This window comes from Gadus macrocephalus, chromosome 12 (assembly GCF_031168955.1).
Source record: "Gadus macrocephalus chromosome 12, ASM3116895v1".
NCBI lineage: Eukaryota > Metazoa > Chordata > Actinopteri > Gadiformes > Gadidae > Gadus > Gadus macrocephalus.
In genome coordinates, this window is record NC_082393.1 from 18,154,147 (window position 1) to 18,171,748 (window position 17,602).

At 39.9% G+C, this 17,602-nt stretch overlaps 1 protein-coding gene and 1 long non-coding RNA gene across 2 annotated transcripts; one reads left to right on the plus strand and one right to left on the minus strand.

Annotated features, from left to right (window-relative positions):
- Positions 1-349: 349 nt before the first annotated feature.
- On the minus strand, positions 350-7,229 carry LOC132469980 (uncharacterized). The gene is made up of 15 exons (XM_060068127.1): positions 7,193-7,229; positions 5,960-6,379; positions 5,468-5,548; positions 4,872-5,258; positions 4,547-4,648; positions 3,741-3,973; positions 3,447-3,625; positions 3,228-3,321; positions 2,770-3,114; positions 2,550-2,667; positions 2,382-2,473; positions 2,183-2,297; positions 986-1,258; positions 699-866; positions 350-610 (listed from the first exon to the last, which is right to left on the minus strand). The coding sequence occupies exons 2-15, from the start codon at positions 6,162-6,164 to the stop codon at positions 408-410; spliced, it is 2,595 nt and encodes an 864-aa protein (XP_059924110.1). The 5' UTR covers positions 6,165-6,379; positions 7,193-7,229; the 3' UTR covers positions 350-407.
- A 6,679-nt stretch (positions 7,230-13,908) lies between these two features.
- On the plus strand, positions 13,909-15,750 carry LOC132469921 (uncharacterized). The gene is made up of 3 exons (XR_009528522.1): positions 13,909-14,337; positions 14,511-14,854; positions 15,103-15,750. It is a non-coding gene; the product is annotated as an uncharacterized LOC132469921 (long non-coding RNA).
- The last annotated feature ends 1,852 nt before the right edge of the window (positions 15,751-17,602 follow it).

The following is a 17,602-nucleotide window of genomic DNA, read 5'->3' on the forward strand; positions in this document are numbered from 1 at the left end:
ATGGACGACACTATAGTTAAGTAGCCTACAGTATGGTATGTTTAAATGCGATGTTTTTTGGTATACACTGTTACGGTGTGTGCCACGAGAACCTTACTTGAACACCTTCTACAAGTTAACCACATTCCATATTTTGCATATTTTATCAATACAATTGCCATCACTATTCCATTACTATACTTACAGTATGCATGTATGCATTACATCCAAGCAAAATATTGACTATTTGATGTTTGTGCAATGTGCCATAAATCTTTGTGCACCTCTATAAGTCAAAAACAGCCAGAGGATAAGGAGTTGCAAGCGTAATTTTCAGGATGTTGTCATATATACCTACACACAGCAAACACGAGTTCAACATCTATTTTAATATTGAACACAACATCACAACCATTTTCACTTCCTGTTCACTCCAGATCCTCAAGGTCAGAGCCAGAGTCACTGTCGGAATACACATCTGAAAAGATTGGAAGGACGTTCTCCGCTCCAGTCAAAACTTTGAGGTAGCATTGTCTCGCCAAAGCCATCATTTCCCGGACACGATGCAGCTTCTGTTTGGCGATGCTCTGCAGACCTTTCATTCCTTCCACAGTCAAAGCCCACTGTGAATCTTGAACATAAAACCAAGCCAGCATTAGTGACTTTTTTCATCAGTCATTGATGTGTACATTCATGTGATGTAAAATCTAAAATAATACCTGGCATTGTTGTGCTACAAATCAGCTCTTTTAAGGAATCCCCACGAAGTGTTAAGGACCTCCAGTGGCGGTTCATCTCTAACAAAAGGATCTTTTTTTCTTCCCTTAGTCTCCGTTCCGCCATGACACCGTCAAAAACTCTCCTCTTCGTCCTGAGGTCGACAGAGTCTGTGAAGCATTTATGAAAAGACTTTCACTTTCATGTATGAACGATCAAAATAAATCTAATATAATCCATAAAAAGTGTGCCACATTTGCTGGAACTATTAAACAGCTGTTGTCCCTACCATTGCCAGGTAGCTGCCATGGCCAAGCTGTCTCTTCAGACAGAATGGTTTCAAAGCACAGAGTTTCTGTGCTCGGAACCATTCCGTTGTACTGCTGAACAGCAGCAGTCAAGATCCCTTTCTCCTCCCTGATCTTCCGGCGTGTCCTTGCGCGACCTTTGTTTGAGTCCTGTTCTTTGTAAAGTCGCTGGGAGCGTCTTTTTACACTCACAACCAGCGTCTCTATCTTCCTGGCCAAGGAAGCAGCAGCGTCTGTTGTGCTGCTGGTTGTTGCTGTAGAGAGGAGAAGGGTGTGTTACACTTTGAGTAACTTAGGGTGCACTCACACTAGGCCATCTGGCCGTTTTCACACCTAACCATGCTCAACTGGCCCCATTGTTCTCTGGCCTGCACTCACACTAGGCCATCTGGCCGTGGCCGTTGGCCGTCGCAACTGTGGCCTGGCCACTGTAGGCTCTTGTACATACGTCATCATGTCGTAACACGTCATCACCAAGCGTCCGCTGCATGGACCATAATAAAGTCTGCCGCCAGTCAGAGTTTTAACAACAATGGACAACAACACACAGAACACAGTTCGAGTACTTTTTCGACTTCTCTATGGGACCAACGTGAACCAACAGTTGAACCGCTTGACGCCATGTTTACCGTTTAATGGGAAAGAAGGCTTGTTGCCTTTATTATGTCCATGGTCGTCGCATGGACTATACGTCATCCAGCTCAGGTTGCGTAGCCGTGCGTGTGCGCGTATCGGCTCATTAGCATCTTTACCTAGGCGGCCCGTACCGTAGCAGCACACCTCTCCCATGTGGCCAAGTTGGCCTGGCCAGACTGGCCACACTCACACTGGCAGATTTCAGCACGGTTAGGTGTGAAAACGGCCACGGCCAGATGGCCTAGTGTGAGTGCACCCTTATGTAACACTGCGATTTGATACAAATTATTTAAATCCTCCAATACCCTGTCTGTAACGAAAACCAACAGAAAACACATTTTACTATTAACCCATGAATTAAAGTAGTACTCTGAACTAGAGTATCAGATTATATCTTGAACGCTCTGTTGAAACTAGTTAGTGAAGAATGTTATAAGACGTGTAATCACTAATTCTGAGACTAAGAAAAAAACACAAATGACTGATTAAGACATAAATGTTCGCTATAAACTCTGAAAAACAACAACTAATAATTTACTCACTTTCTGCCCAATCCTTCACATCCCTGACCCAGTCCTCGAATTGCCCATCGGTCGCTGCCAACTCGGCCTTCATCGACTCCACTTCCATTGTCTTCATGTCGAGAGCTTTTGTGGTCTACAAACAATCAGAGACATTGGAATAATTAAGTAAAAATTTAACTCATAACTACCAAAAATAGCTTAAAAAATATATACATACTTTTAAATATCTGCGGGACAGGTAGGTGGCCAAGTTCTTCATCTTCTGCTCATTCCACCGCATGGCCATGAGTGTCAACATGTCGTTACGCCCTACAACAGAAAATATGATCTTATCACTATTTTGCCTATTTCCTAAACCAAAGTTTATACCTTGTCGCCAACTCACCTGCTTTTGACATGTGCTTTGTCGTAACTGCTATCCTAGAGACGAAGGCATTCACTTGTTCCACCTCCTCCCCAAGTGTTAACCCAGCCCCCTCCAGGAATGCTCCACTCCATTTGATCTGTTTAAAACATATTAAAAGACAAGGCACGTTATAATTTGATAATGTTGACGTGAAGGTTTTCACATAAAAAAATTCTGTCATATGTTGATGATAGCTTACTTCACATTTAAAATCATGGGCTTTTGCATGAAACACCGAGAGGAAGGGCTTCATTTCCAGCAGATGTTGAAACTCGGGGCAGCTTTTGATGATTTTCTGCAGGTATGGCCAGTACTTGCAGGCTACATCCATGCAAAAGAATGTAGGACTACTACTGGCCAGCTTTTCCTGGAGAAAAAGGGGATAGGCAAAGATTTCTCCCCTGTACATGTTGAGGGCACAGAGGAGGACTCCATGACGACAAACAGCCAGCTCCAGTCCCTCCTCGTCCAGTTTGCTGGCTGATTTTTGGGACGTCTCTCGAGCCGCCGACCATTCCCCGCCACAAACACCTCTTCCGGAGACCTACAATATAACAATAGATTGATGAAAATGGTTTAGAAACTTACGGTTCATATCAATAATCTTTAATAGGTCAGCATTGTATTCTTGCATATATAAATATAATCTTCAATTACATGTTTTGTTGTGCTGTGAACATGGTTGACAAATCGTGTGACGTCTTCATCCTTTGCTATGAAGACGTCATTGAAAATGGCCTGCTCCTCAGATCTAAATAGAACAAAGGGACAGTTCATGATATCTTGAATTCTAAGGTTAATTTGTAGACATTAAGAGACTTATTTTTTTGTTATTAGAAAAACACTGACATCATGAATATTTTAGATAGATTGTACCTTGCTGCGTTTTTGAAGCGGTAATGCTTGCGGTTTCCATCCACAGAAACCGCAAGCATATCCGGGCTGCATGCTCGACAGGTGAAGGGCTCCTCCTTGCAGAGGCTGTCCACCTCATATCTCACAGCCTCCCACTCGAAGAAGCTTTTCAAGAAGCTATCGCCTGAGATTTTCCCTGTCTATCACAAAAAGGACTTCTTGAACTAATGATATTTAAAAATTAAAATAGAAGGACACGGCATATCTATTCACAATATAAATTGGTCAAAAACAACAAATAACTTCAATACTCACACGCCCAAAGCGGACAGTTCGCTGATCGAGCATTTTTAAAAATGCCTGACAGGACAGTCCAGGTGCAGCCATTTTCAATTCTTCAAATGAGAAGAAAACATCTGTTTCATAGATTGTGACAAAGTGAAGTGTAGCTGGCCAGTAGTCACACCTAAGAACTTCCTCAACTCCAGCAGTCCAAGTGGCTTTGCATGCACTGCAAGCCAACTCTGGCATGCTGAGCTCATGTCGTCCTTGAAAAAAACAAAAAACATTGTTATGTACATTTTCACACACTTAATTATCGAATAGTCTTTCTTAAGAGTATGTTGTGCATTTCTCAATACAAAACAAAACAATGTGATGTTCAGCACATCCATATGAGGCTGGGAGCTGGGCAGGACAAAAATACACATGCATCTAAAAACAAATATCATGGAAAACACCAAGCCTTGTTATGTTTTAATTTAGATGAGTACACCAAGGAGATGAGGATCAAAAATGTAGTACCTCAAAATAGTAGATTTCATAAGACCAGTCAGAAGAAGGAGTTATCATACAGAACTGTCAAAGTTATGTAACGTACTGTATGTATATTCTACATTCATCACGTGTAATGAAACTGGAATCACAGAAAAGAAAACTATGACAAACATTTTTTATAAACATTTAGTTGTTGTGTCGACATCACTGTCTAAATGCATTACTCAATACTCATGTTAAGATATCATACAAAGCTATTACAAACATTTGGGAGTTTGTGAGATGGGATAGATATTATTAAAAACAAACTTTTCAAAGAGGACAAATGTTCTTCACATTCTTACCATTCATTGTGATCACAGCCACAGATTTTCCTGGTTTGATCCTTAATGAGTCTGTTGGACAACCACAGATTTTTTCAGGGATCTCCACAGGTACATAACGCACTGAAAAAAGAAAATGTGGATTAATAATCATTTTTCTTGACTTGGTTATACACCATTGTAAAGTGACGGATATCTGACAAAAAATAGAATGAACTTTACGGTAGAAAATTAAGAAGACTTGAAGAATATGAAGCACACTGCTGATAAGTATTAAAGTTAACACGAAGAAGCTAAATGTTCAGTCAAGCTAGAAAATATATTTTGTACACAAACCAGAACTTACCACAGGGGATAAGGGCCCTATTCAACACATACGTTGTTGGGGGCAATGGCTGGAAGAATCCCGCAGTACTGCCATCTCTGTTGTGGAGGGGGTGTCTGGTGTGCATGCTGACATCACAGTCGGCACAGAAGAAGGGGCGTGGACGGCAATCACGGCAACGGACAACAGCGGAATTGCTCGTACACTGTTGGCACATGTGGGCTTCCACATTTTCTCGTGCAACTGCAGTGTTAACCAGCTGTGGTCTTGCTGCCCTCCAGCTTTCTGAAAAGATCGTTTTTCTGGTGCTCCAGTTGGATGAAGCCACAAGAGGTCTTGGGGTTGGTGCTTCCATCTCATCTCCTGTGGCATCACACAAAGACAGCTGGAGGTCTTGTAAAAACCCCTCTGTTCAAATGGTTAAAAAAAAAAATGAAAACACTAATATTTGTTTATTTAACAGTGTACTGTATGTAGTGGCTGTTAAAGGCATACCATTTTTTCATAATTTTGATAATAAGAATTTCAAATACAAAGGATTGCATACACTGCATATACAACCAAAAAATATCTTAACACAATGCTTTGGGCAATTGGAAGCAACGTAAGGTACATACCAATAGCCTCTGGAGCAAAGACCACCTCAGAGCTAGTGTCAGGAACATCAACAGGAGGATTAGACTTCTGACTGCAGCTAGCTGTACCAGAATAAAAAACAAAGAATTATTCACAGCATTAAAATGGTCTACTTGTCCCAACGCTACTTGCACATGATAGTCGGTTATCAGTTATCAGTGATATCAGCGCACAGATTTAAAAGAAAACACAGACCCCAGCCACGGTCTGTTCCCCCTTCTGACCAAACCCAAATTGTATAAGCCTGTGTAGTCTAGTATGACAATTGCGATAATCTACATAATGTTGTTACTTGAAGAAAAATAAGACAAAATAAATAAATTCACTTTGCAAATCAGTTATCTTAATATTGCTTCTGGTTTGTTAGTCATGGTGTAAAACATTAAAAGCTTTATGTTTTCCTTGATTTGGTATAAACTAAATATGTGTATAGATATATATTATTTTTTTTGTATGCAAAAAACAATACTGACCCTGGTTAGACTGACTCCGCCTTGAGTGTGGTACTCGGATTACGTTGCCATCGCTATCCCTCTTCTTCCACTTAACCTTTGGCAGAGGTGCAGTAGCTTGCTCTTTCTGGAGCCCACCCACCGAGTCATCCACCTCTTGCAAGTCCAGCTTATGAACCAGGTCATCAGAACTCTGGAGCAGATCCTCAAGCTCTGAATCGCTCATGATGAAGACCCACAGACAGATAGACAGGCAACAGAAAGATGAACAAATAAGACAAACACAAAGATAAGCACAGTGACAGTGAGAGACAACGGCTAACAGGTAAAACACATCAAGGACAAGTAAACAAGAAAAGACGTGGCTCTAAAAAGTGCCTTTGGGTGGTTCTGTTTGCAATAAACTAGAAGAGGGTTGGTAGGATGACAAATTTGCAGGATCTGTTGAGAAAAGAGAGGGCAGAATTGGGAACTCAAACTTGATTGAGATACAGAACAGATTGACAAATAAAAGGTAGCATTTCATTTGAAGGGATATGTAGGCTACGCCCACAGATCAGAGAACTTCTGGTGGTAGCATATGACTTATAATACTTATAATTTAATCTAATATTCTGGAAACAAAGTTTAAAGCCTATTTTTTGTGATTTTCCAAACAGAACCGTATTTATTTCAAATATTTTATTCTGCATACATGTTGCTTATGTAAAGAGACTATAATCATTATATGTATACTCTCTCTGATCAACAACGGTATGTATACATGTTGTAGGAGTGGACAATAGTGTGGTAGACTCTTGAATAGGCTGTCTAAATGCTTTAGGTCGATCAAAGCACATCTCAGTCATTGATGCAAGGTAGCCATCACACACCACATTAAAGATTACATCGTGACCTGATTTAAACATTTAGGAAACATGTTTCTTGTTCATAGCAACGGTCAATATCGTTTATGCAAGGCTCTTCAAATAAAATTACACTAAAATAAAGTTTACATTTAAAGACTTAGCCTTTTTCATCCTGTAGCCCTACTAGCTGGCTGTAGGGCTCGGATAGGCTACTAGCTGGCTAAAATACATCTGTGCACATTTATGACGGTGTAGTGTCTTAAATAAATCTGTCAAATTAAATTGCTACTGTACAGCTCTAAATGGGCTACCCACTACATTTGGGCTGATATTATACATTTTTGTGGCGTAGTTTTAGTCCTACTTCTTATTTTTAGTCTCTTAACCATTCAATGCGCGCTCTTACCTGGGGTAAAGCGAAAACTGCAACTTCCGCCAAGGACGATGCTCGGAAGTTCCGGCACAGATGTACGTAACATTGGCTTGTGTAAATAACAAGGATACAATGCTGTGTTAAGGGCAAGAAACGTCACAGATATTTTTTTTAAATCATCGTTAGGGTAAAAACCTAAAAAACGGACATTACACTACTACCGGGACAGGTCCTCTGACTTCCAATGGGACAGGTGCCCACGGCGTCTTTCAGCCCGTCCCTAGCAACCTGACGTCATTGAAACATCTGTCCAGCCATAAACATCGTTCTTATATCTATCAAGTAGGACAGATAGCGTCTATTAGAGCCGATGTCGGGTTAATACATGAGTGACCGGAGCAGATGCTCACAGGAAATCCCAAGAAAGAAGACGCCATAATGTTGTTCAATAGGAGAACATTATTATAAGGTTACATAAATATCTTATTACACGGGTCTTTTCAATGCCGTGGAACGCTCGGTTCACCCTTCACAACTTCCGGCGTGAATTATATTTGATAATTCATCGTTGCCAAGTATAATTGACCGCTGTCAAGGTAAACGAAGGATTTGTTTGGATACTACGAATGCTGGTAACAAATTAATAGTAAAAAGACACACCATGTGAAGTTAGTATTTCGTTTAGGCAAGTATCCGTGTAATGAGCGTCGCCGGTCATTATCTAAAATAAGCCGTTATCGCCTGAAGGCAATAATTGTTCTATACATTATCCCTTACATAACCAGCAAAGACAATGGTTTTATACCCATGATTTAAACGGCTTGCGAGCTGCTGGTTTCAGCGTCCGTAGCAACCATCATAGCAACCATGTTGTAATCATTATGTGGAGACGACTGAAATATTCTTCGCCATAACTATCAAACAAAACATCCTTCATATTCGCACATTCGTAAAATGCACATTTCTCGCTAAAAAATGTTTACATAAACACTTTTAATGGCGTAACTATGCTAAAATACCATATTTTCCGATGAAGCATCTACCCTTTTTTCCATCGCGGTTTGCCTACAGAGCAGCGCACCTGCATTTAATATATCCGTGAATTATCACATATCTCAGAATCAAAGGTGAAAGTAGAAACGGGTGGCCAAACGCTGTCATATTATCACAGACAATTTTAAGTAGAAACGGGTGGCCAAAAGCTGTCATATTCTTAGTTATCACAGACAATTTTTAACAATAAATGTTCTGTACGGAGCTCCTTAAGGGACAATAGGGAGAAAGCTCCCGGACAGAACCTTAGATGGAAGTCGTGCTTAGTGACAAATCACGACAAATACTTCCAATTGATATGCATGAGTTTGAAAATTGTGCTTTTTGACACGAACATTTAGAAAATACGTGTACCTGATCACGTTTCAATAGATTAAATAACGTGACAGTGTCACCTATTTTCGTGAGCCCGGGATGCCTGTACGCTGGCCATTATCGCCCGATGAAATATTCTTCGTCATATCTATCAAACCAAACATCCTTCACATTCGCCGAACGACGATTATGAAAGTAAAAGGCACATTTCTCGGTAAAAATGTTTACATAAACACTTTTAATGGTGTAACTATTCTAAAATATCATATTTTCCACCCAGGATAAAAAGTATGTCCGCCATTTTCACAGAAGAATATCCTAAAAAACTATCCAATAGGAAAGATGCTCACATCGTCTATTAGAGACGTAGTGAGGCACCCCCCATTCCGTATGCAGAAGACGCCGAAGGGTACCTTTAACGTCACAGAGCGAATAAAAAGGGTACCTTTCACGTCAGTCACCGACGCTAAAGGGCCTTTGCCAACAGTCGGTATTTGACGTTCTCGGAGTGAGACTGTGTTGTTGTACGTGTCACAGGAAGTCATGCTTGTAAGCTCGCTCTGCCACCTCTGGATGAATTGATCTTTTAACCTCTGCTCAACAATTTTTTTTCAGCCAGTTAATGTTGTTGTACTTTTGTGTTATCCAGATGTATGACAACCCGCAGTCATCCAGTATCTGTTTCACCTGTGATACCCAGGGTGAAGCATATGCACCGCTGCTATGTAAGCTGTGTAGCTGATTGTACATGATTTTACTAGGTTTACTTTCTTTACTTTCTAACAGTCTCCCCCAATATCCAATTATTCTTTTTTTAACTGTAACACAGAGTGGGTACCGTCCAAGCTCTCCATACACCATATGACTGCAGGTTGTCATTTTAACTTTTAAGATGTACTTAAGAAATTTGAGATGTAGTTTTTCTAACAGATGTAGTTTTTCAAACCCCCACACTTCACATGCATACAACATAACTGGAGTAACCAACTTGTCAAAAAGGTCCAGAGTGACATCTACAGAAAGCTGAAGCTTTCTGCATTTGTTGAGTAAAGCAAACATTGCACGCAATGCTTGCTTATGCAGTTCCTCAATAGCAATTTTAAATGAGCCATTATAATTCATGATGACACCAAGATATCTGAAACAATGTACAGTCTCTAGACTTTGACCGTTGCACACAAACTGTAGTGTACTAGTATCCGCTCTCCTAAAACCAAAACTTGGTTTTAGGAGAACCAAAACTGTAACTTTAGTTTTATCTCTATTAATTTTTAGTTTCCATTTCTCACAGAAGTCACACATATGATTTATAGCTTTCTGTAACCCTCTCTTAGTTGTAGACATTATAATAGTATCGTCAGCGTACATCAGTGCCATTAGTTGTATATAATTGTCTAACACAGCATCATCAAAAGTAATGGGCTCACAACCTTTTTGTAATAGATAATCCTCTAAGTCATTAATGAAGAGGGCAAACAGCAGTGGTGATAAGTTTTCACCCTGCCTGACTCCTGTTAAACTTGCAAAAAACTCAGATTTAGCTCCATTAACATATACGCATGATTTTATATTTTTATACATGTTAATAACTAAATTAAGGAATTTACCTTCGATACCTATTTTTAAGAGCTTATGCCAGAGTGCATCTCTCCAGACTGTATCAAATGCCTTACTATAATCAATGAAACAGCAAAATAAACTTTTCTTTTTAAAGCGGTACAAATCAATGATTTGTTTTAGTAAAAAGATATGATCGACGGTCGAGTAGTCCTTTCTGAATCCTGCCTGGTTCTCCCTCAGTGTAGAATTATCTTCACAAAATGTACATAGCCTTTCATTCAAAACATTCATAAATAATTTACCTAAACAACTCAAAAGTGTGATTCCTCTATAGTTATCGCAGTCTCCCTTATCCCCTTTCTTTTTATATATTGGCACGATTAAACCAAGCACCCAATCCTCGGGGATAACACCTGAGTCCAAGATTTTATTAAACAAGAGGACATATAGAGGCATAAAAATAGTTGAGGTGCTTTTAATATATTCGTTCAGCACTGTATCTATGCCTGCCTTGAAATAGAATTTTCAAGTAAGGTGTACTTAGCCTCCATAGTACACCTAACTTGAAAATTCTATTTCAATGTGCTTGACTTGTTCAAGGCAACCGGTTTCCTGGATTCCTTCAAGTAAACGCAACTTATCACATTTAAGCTCAACATACAAGCTAAACCAAGCTCAACATTACTGAACATTAAAGCTCAATGTGTCTCCAATTTAAGTCAGAATCCTGATGACATTTGATGGCCAGGACAGTTAGGTTAAAATTGGAGACACATAAGTTGCGTTTACTTGGAGGAGTCCAGGAAACCGGTTGCCTTGAACAAGATGAGGCTTGTGTCTTGGGAGTGTCGCTGTCTGAAGTGTCGCTAATATTTGTGGAGGATGGGGGAAGGTCATCTTTATCTTCCATGTCGGTATCATCATCCTGATCATCGACTGTCAGCTTCGACATTCTGGGATGGTCTTTAAAGTATCAGACAGATGAGACAACAATAATTGTTATTACATACTGTATGCCCTTAAGCAAGGCACTTAATCCTAAATTGCTCTACTGAAAAGTGGCCCTGATGTAATTGAAAATTGGCAAATGTAAGTCGCTTTGGATAAAAGTGTCTGCTAATGCGTAAATGTACTCACTTGAGGTCTTCTTTATCCCCCCCTGGACTTGAGCACGGAGAAAATCACGTTCTTTCTCCAGATCATTGATCATTTTGGCTTGCCACTGGATCTTGGCCTCTAAAAACTCAACCATGGGGACTGATGATCCTTGATAGAATGAAAAAAAAAGTGCAGGTCATGATAATGATGATTTAGAATACCTACTGAATCACAGGATAGATTAGAGATAGTTAAAGTCATGCAATAAAGAACTTGATTCAGTTGATATCACGTACAGGGGCATGGTTGTGACCTATATTTTAACACTATGAAAAATGATTATTATATAGCTCTCTATAATGTTGCAGGGGGCTCCATTCACTTTGAATGGGCCTTCTCAACGTTCGCTGGTCAGTTATTTCTGTATAATGACTGCAGTCAATAGCAACGTGTTTTTTGCCTCAGATTCACGTCTGCCTATGCTACATGTTTTAGTATTGGTGAGAATGACCTTAGTAATTTTCCCACTGCTTTTTGCATAACCTGGTTATAGTCTGTTGTACGTTATCTGTTATTTCATGGCTTTGGTTTGTTGTGCGTTATATGTTGAGTGTGTACAGTCTTCTGTGGTCTGTTTTTGTATTGTGTATTTTAATACAGTAATAACACTGTAAAAAAGAAACCAGAGAAACCATTACCTAAGCCAAGACTGCTGATGCTGCTGGGTGTTGTTGAGCCTCCATTGTCTATAGGACACAACAAATTCACATTCAAATCTACATTTAATTGGACAAGCTCATTTTTTATATAAAAAGTATCAGTAGGCTGTATGGCTCATCACCTGTACAATTTGGATCATTTCCAGGCTGTGTGATGTCTGTCATCTCATCTTGTTTTCGGACATTTGTCTTCTTCTTTGCTTTAGGCTAAATAAAGATCAAGTTAAAAGTTTTAGTTTACAGAAGATTTACACTGAATAACTTTGAACATTAAGTACATTGTGCACAATAGCCTCTGGTTATAGAAACCCATTCCCACAGGAAAAATTGAAAACTCATGTGAAGTCCAAATTATGACATAAAAGAGACATAATTATGGAATAAAGACTTCAAATGTTGACTTATCTCATTGGCTTTACATGACTTTTCCCCCTTTTACCAATGCTTTACTGACGGAAATGAGCTTCCATATAGACCTATCAGATTAATTGATGAACAAAATCTATCTTCGGTAATGGTTGATGACTCAAATGGCACACTAGGCAAACCATTAACTTGAGCTGCGTTTTTTTGCATAGGCTACTACGTTTAATAAGTAGGCTAAGGGATAACGTTCTGCGAGGCGGTCATTATCGTGCAATATCTACCGACAGAGTGATGCAACGCAGCCCGACGCGTAGCGGCCCGCTTATCATATGGATACTTGCAAAAGGAGGAGAGGGAACTTCACACAAACATCTTTTAAAATTATTGTATTGCCGTTTCGTGGCTTCCGCGGATAAAGAAATAGTTTGCAACAGAATTTGAACTTGAAACATTCTTTAGAACGCAGCTGATTGCCTTTCACTTTCCACGAAGTTCCATTGTGATAAGTGAATGATCTGTACGATATTATATATTATATATATGCAGACCTGAAGTTTTCTCTCATGTTTTGGCAAGTAGCCGTATGATCAGCGGGATAACGCGTCGGGCTCTGTTGCATCACTCTGTCGGGAGATATTCCACGATAAAGACTAGGCTATCCCTTATTACTTATCCTAGGGGTTGTCATTTTGCTAAAGGCATGGATGTCGTTTAACCAGCTATGCTATACGTTGAAGTGGCTACATTTACTCCAAAGTAGTATGAAGCACTGTGAACCTTATTAAATACACATAGCATGGCTAATGCATTACCACTCCGTTAAGTTTGACAGTGGCAAAATACATAATGATGCCACTTGAGCCTTCTTCACTCAGATTACTTGCTCACACTAGCTATCATGACAGTTAAGCTAATCTGGTCCTCGGCTAGTAACACACTGGAGATGTACTGTCGCTGTTTGACTTTTGACACCACCAGACACTTGTAAGGCAGAGGAGATCTTTCTATGTATGGACATTTTTAATTCATGTAATTTATTAAAAACATAACGTTTCAAAATATTTCATGCAAATTCGTTCAATTTAGGTTAGCTAAGAAATGCTTTCCCCTTGGTATGCTAGCACTATCCAGTGAGTATATCTACACCTCAAGGTAGTGGGTTGTCAATTACCAACACTACATTATACGACAAAATTGTTACCATTTCCACGAGTTAGATTTACTGGATAGAACTTCACTTACCATATTCTTTTTCTGTTTTCCGCCACGAAATATCCAACTGCTCACTCTTCATCAAGCGCCAAAAGAAAGGTCAGACTTTCGCGGGTTCTTTTTGGTGATTGGATGGAAATGGCAAGCACCAGAAGGAAGTAGGCGGGTGGTAAATACTGACTGGTACACAGGAATGTCAATCATTATTCTGCGAGAATTCATTGGCTGTCCGCATTTTTCCATGGTCGAGGGAACTTCGAGTTCAGATCGCCAAGGAGCTGTGTTTTCTTTATCGCTCCAAGACTTTTGAAAATGGTGTCACATTATCAGCTTTTAAGTAGAATACATTTTAGACAATCTCCCAAAGAAAAACATAGGTTTTGCAAGTGGTTAATGAAACAAGTTCTACTTCGAAAATCAATGAATTGTCCCTCTTGCTGTCATCTCATGAAGTTGAGAAAGCCATATGGCACAAAGGAGTCAGCCTGGTGAGTATGCCTGTACTTTTTGTTAGTCTATAGGGGAAAACTGTTATCATTTATTTTTATGCATTATATCAGGGTAATATGTCTAAACTGGAGCAAGTGATGTAGGCTACTGATGGATTTGATATATCATAGACAAGTATGAACATATTCACCATAGGCTTTCCTTGCTTGATAACTTTGTGTAGCTATATTGGCATGGCATGTTTTGACCACTGCTGTCTACTCAAAAATAACCTCAATATTTAATTGTCAGGATATGCCGAGATTCTTGTCACAAAAGGAAATCAGTCACCAGGTCCATCCGAAATGGTTCTCTGTTTGAAAATTCTCATGTTGGGCTGCACACATGGATGCATTTCATATACAGGTGAGTGGATTTATAACCTTCTAAAAGTTAAAAGCTATGTACATATTGTGCTGTAGGCTTATCCATAAAACGTGATATTTCATAATAATCCCCAAGTCCAAAAATAGTACTGGATTTATGTCTTAGTAGCCTGGTAAAAACCAGCCCCTTGTTCTACACTTTGCTTTGTACAGAGGGTCTGGTCTGGTCTGAGAAAGGATTATGCATCAGCAAAGAAAATGGGCTTAAGATACGGTAATCAATGACAATTTAAGAAATTGACTTCAACAGCCACCTCTAAATTTCAGAATTTTGATTTATCTATTGCAGGTTTGCTCAAGGTCTTCGTTTGCGGCAAGTGGACATGCTACAGGAAGGGATAACTGGGAGCTCTGCAACCCTGAGCAAACTTGCTGACAAGATGCGGAGAGTTTGCAAATCTGCGATGAAGAGAATGAGGAGGAGAGGCAAACAAGCTGTTGGAAGAAGAGGAGAACTCGTTATGATCGATGAAAGCAAATTTGGCCATAAAAGAAAGGTATGCTAGTCTGTTTAAAGTTAAGTTAATATTAAGATACATTGATGGTAACCACAGCTAGGGAGTGTCGAGACAATACATTACATAACCTAAAAACAGTATAGTGTTGTCCTTTGAGAACATCACAATTATGAAAGTTTGATTACTAATTTATTGTCTACTAATCTAAATGACTGCAGAGCCATTTTGTTGGTTTACTATGGTTTGTCCAGAGTTTAGAATCTTTACTTTGAATTTCTGAATTTCAGTATAACAGAGGACGGGCCTGTAACCGAAGTTCATGGGTGTTCGGAATGCTAGGCCTCAAGGATGACAGAAGGAGACCCATTCTTAAGATTGTGCGCCACCGTTAAGCAGGCCATCTCATGCCCCTTATAAAGAAGCATGTTCGACGGGGCAGCTCCATTATTTCAGATGGATGGAGGTCTTATCACCATCTTCAGAATGAAGGTTATAATCATCTGACTGTGAACCATCAGGAATATTTTGTCGACCCCATTACAGGTGCACATACACAGAACCTGGAACGTCTTTGGGGTGTTTGCAAGTCAACTATATGGAGACTAAGAGGGAACCGCACTCAAAATATGTTGAAAGATCACTTAGATGTAATTGAGTGGACCTACTGGCGTGGAAACCAATACAAAGATGGACCACTAGGAATGCTGTTACATGACATTAAGAAAAAATATCCTGTGAGAAATGCATGAGTCCTGTACTATACTGTTCATAATGCGAGTTGATACAACCATTACATTTTTTTTGGATTGATTCACTCTGGATGTCTTCTTTACATTTTTGGAATTTAAAACTTTGTAGAAGGGAAGGGAACTATAAGCATATTAAAGATTTGTATGCTATCTCGTATTCATTACATTAATAAAAGAGATATTTGTAGCCTATTTGTGCTAAATTGGCTGTGTGTTTGCTGTGTACAGTGTGCTGTAATGCACTTAATAAGTGTGAATAGGAGGCCACTTTAGATAAGGGAACACATGAGACTTACTTAGTGCCAAATTAATTGTGAATTAAATGTGAAAAGACACAACTTTAGAATAGGGAACCTATTTTGCATTACAAAGACTTCATTATGAGTAATTTGTACACTATTATCCCTTGTGGTTTTGTATCTAATTCCATATGAGTAGACCATCTTTGATAAATATTATTAGGGGTGAATAACTGTTCTTGTGTTACTACCACCTTACAAGCCCCATACTGAACCATGCGTATTTAGATCATAATTCATATGCAACAACTTACTTAATAGCTATAAATAAGGGCTATTTAGGAGCTTATATAGGGTAAATTCTTAATTTAACGTCTATTATGGGTAGAATAAGGTCATGCAGAATAAGGCATTAACGAGTGATTTACAAAGAGTAATAAGTAGCTAGTTCGCTACTAATACACATGTTAGTAAGTAGCCAATTAATGGTGAATATGTGTGTCTTAATGTAAAGTGTTAGCAAAATATTAATTCAGAAGCTTTCATTTGATTCCCTTTTTATTTATATGGTCCTTGTGGTTAAGGAGATTTTCAACATATACTGTTGGAATGCAGAGTTGAGCAAGAAAGCAAAAAATTGGCCCGAAATTGCTTGTAAGTCACAAGCAAGTCTTTCTCCTATCACAAGGAGTCTATAAAGGATATCAGGCCACGGATTATTAGCATTCCATGTTCTCCCCTGGGGCCACTGAGAGGGTCAAACTGTGCCTGAATGTGCTCCATCACTGCCTCTTCCAAAGGATAGTCTATATGAGGCACAGTTACCCTCTCTTGCCAGTCTACTAGCCATGCAACTTCTTCATCAGTTGCAGCAGCAGCAGGGGCAGCAGTAGCATGAGGAGGGGCAAGGCCAGCAGCATGAGGGGATGCAAGGCCAGCAGCATGAGGAGGGGCAAGGCCAGCAGCATGAGGAGGGGCAAGGCCAGCAGCATAAGGAGGGGCAAGGCCAGCAGCAGTTCCTCCAAAAATGTACTGCATGGCAGATTAACTTCTTCACTGCTGCTGGAGACACCCTTGAACAAAGATCTGCAATGGACTCATGTGACCTTCCGTCCTTAGCCCATGGTGATTCCACTGATGGACAAAGTCAGCTTAATCTCTGTTTAGCCTTGGAAGATACACATAATGGAGAGCCCAGACATGCATATCACTGTCAGGGTTAATTATGCCCTCACTCTCCAAAAAGTGAAATAGGCTGTGGTACACGTTTGTGAGTCCACGCCAGAGATCCCCCCAGAGCCTCTCTATGCGTTGGTTGTGTACGCTCCTCCCTTGAATGGCGCTGCCTCGTCTAAAACCTCGGAAGAGGTTCATCATGAGGCACACAGAACTGTTTTCTCCTCCTTTGTCAGTCCTGACCCTGGAGGGCACACCATAGCGATCCACAGCATTGACAAAGCTTTCCAACACTGTGCTGCTGCGGTTGTTGGAGGAGGCAAACAACCAGGCGACTGTAGCCATCTATCCCTCCATGGATCACCATCCTCCACCTACAAAAACATACTTAATATTAATGACATCGCAGCCACTGACATAAAATATTGCAAGTGCAAATATCTGATGTAATAACTGAGTTTAGAAATGGTAAATACCTTATCAACTTGTGGTTACCATCAATGTGCCACAAAGAGTTAGGACCTTGTACTTGGTAAGTCCATCTCTCTGGTCTATGCAGTAAAGATCTAAGTGCAGCTGCCCCAGGGTTTGTGCACAGCATACTTTCTCGCACCCTTCTTCGT

Excerpts from the sequence above, each read along its gene's own strand:
- LOC132469980 (XM_060068127.1), bottom strand. The coding sequence starts at position 6,164 with ATGAGCGATTCAGAGCTTGAGGATCTGCTCCAGAGTTCTGATGACCTG. Across the intron at positions 3,974-4,546 it reads GGCTGTGATCACAATGAATG|GACGACATGAGCTCAGCATG; the intron begins GTAAGAATGTGA and ends GTTTTTTTCAAG. Across the intron at positions 2,298-2,381 it reads TGTCCCGCAGATATTTAAAA|ACCACAAAAGCTCTCGACAT; the intron begins GTATGTATATAT and ends GATTGTTTGTAG.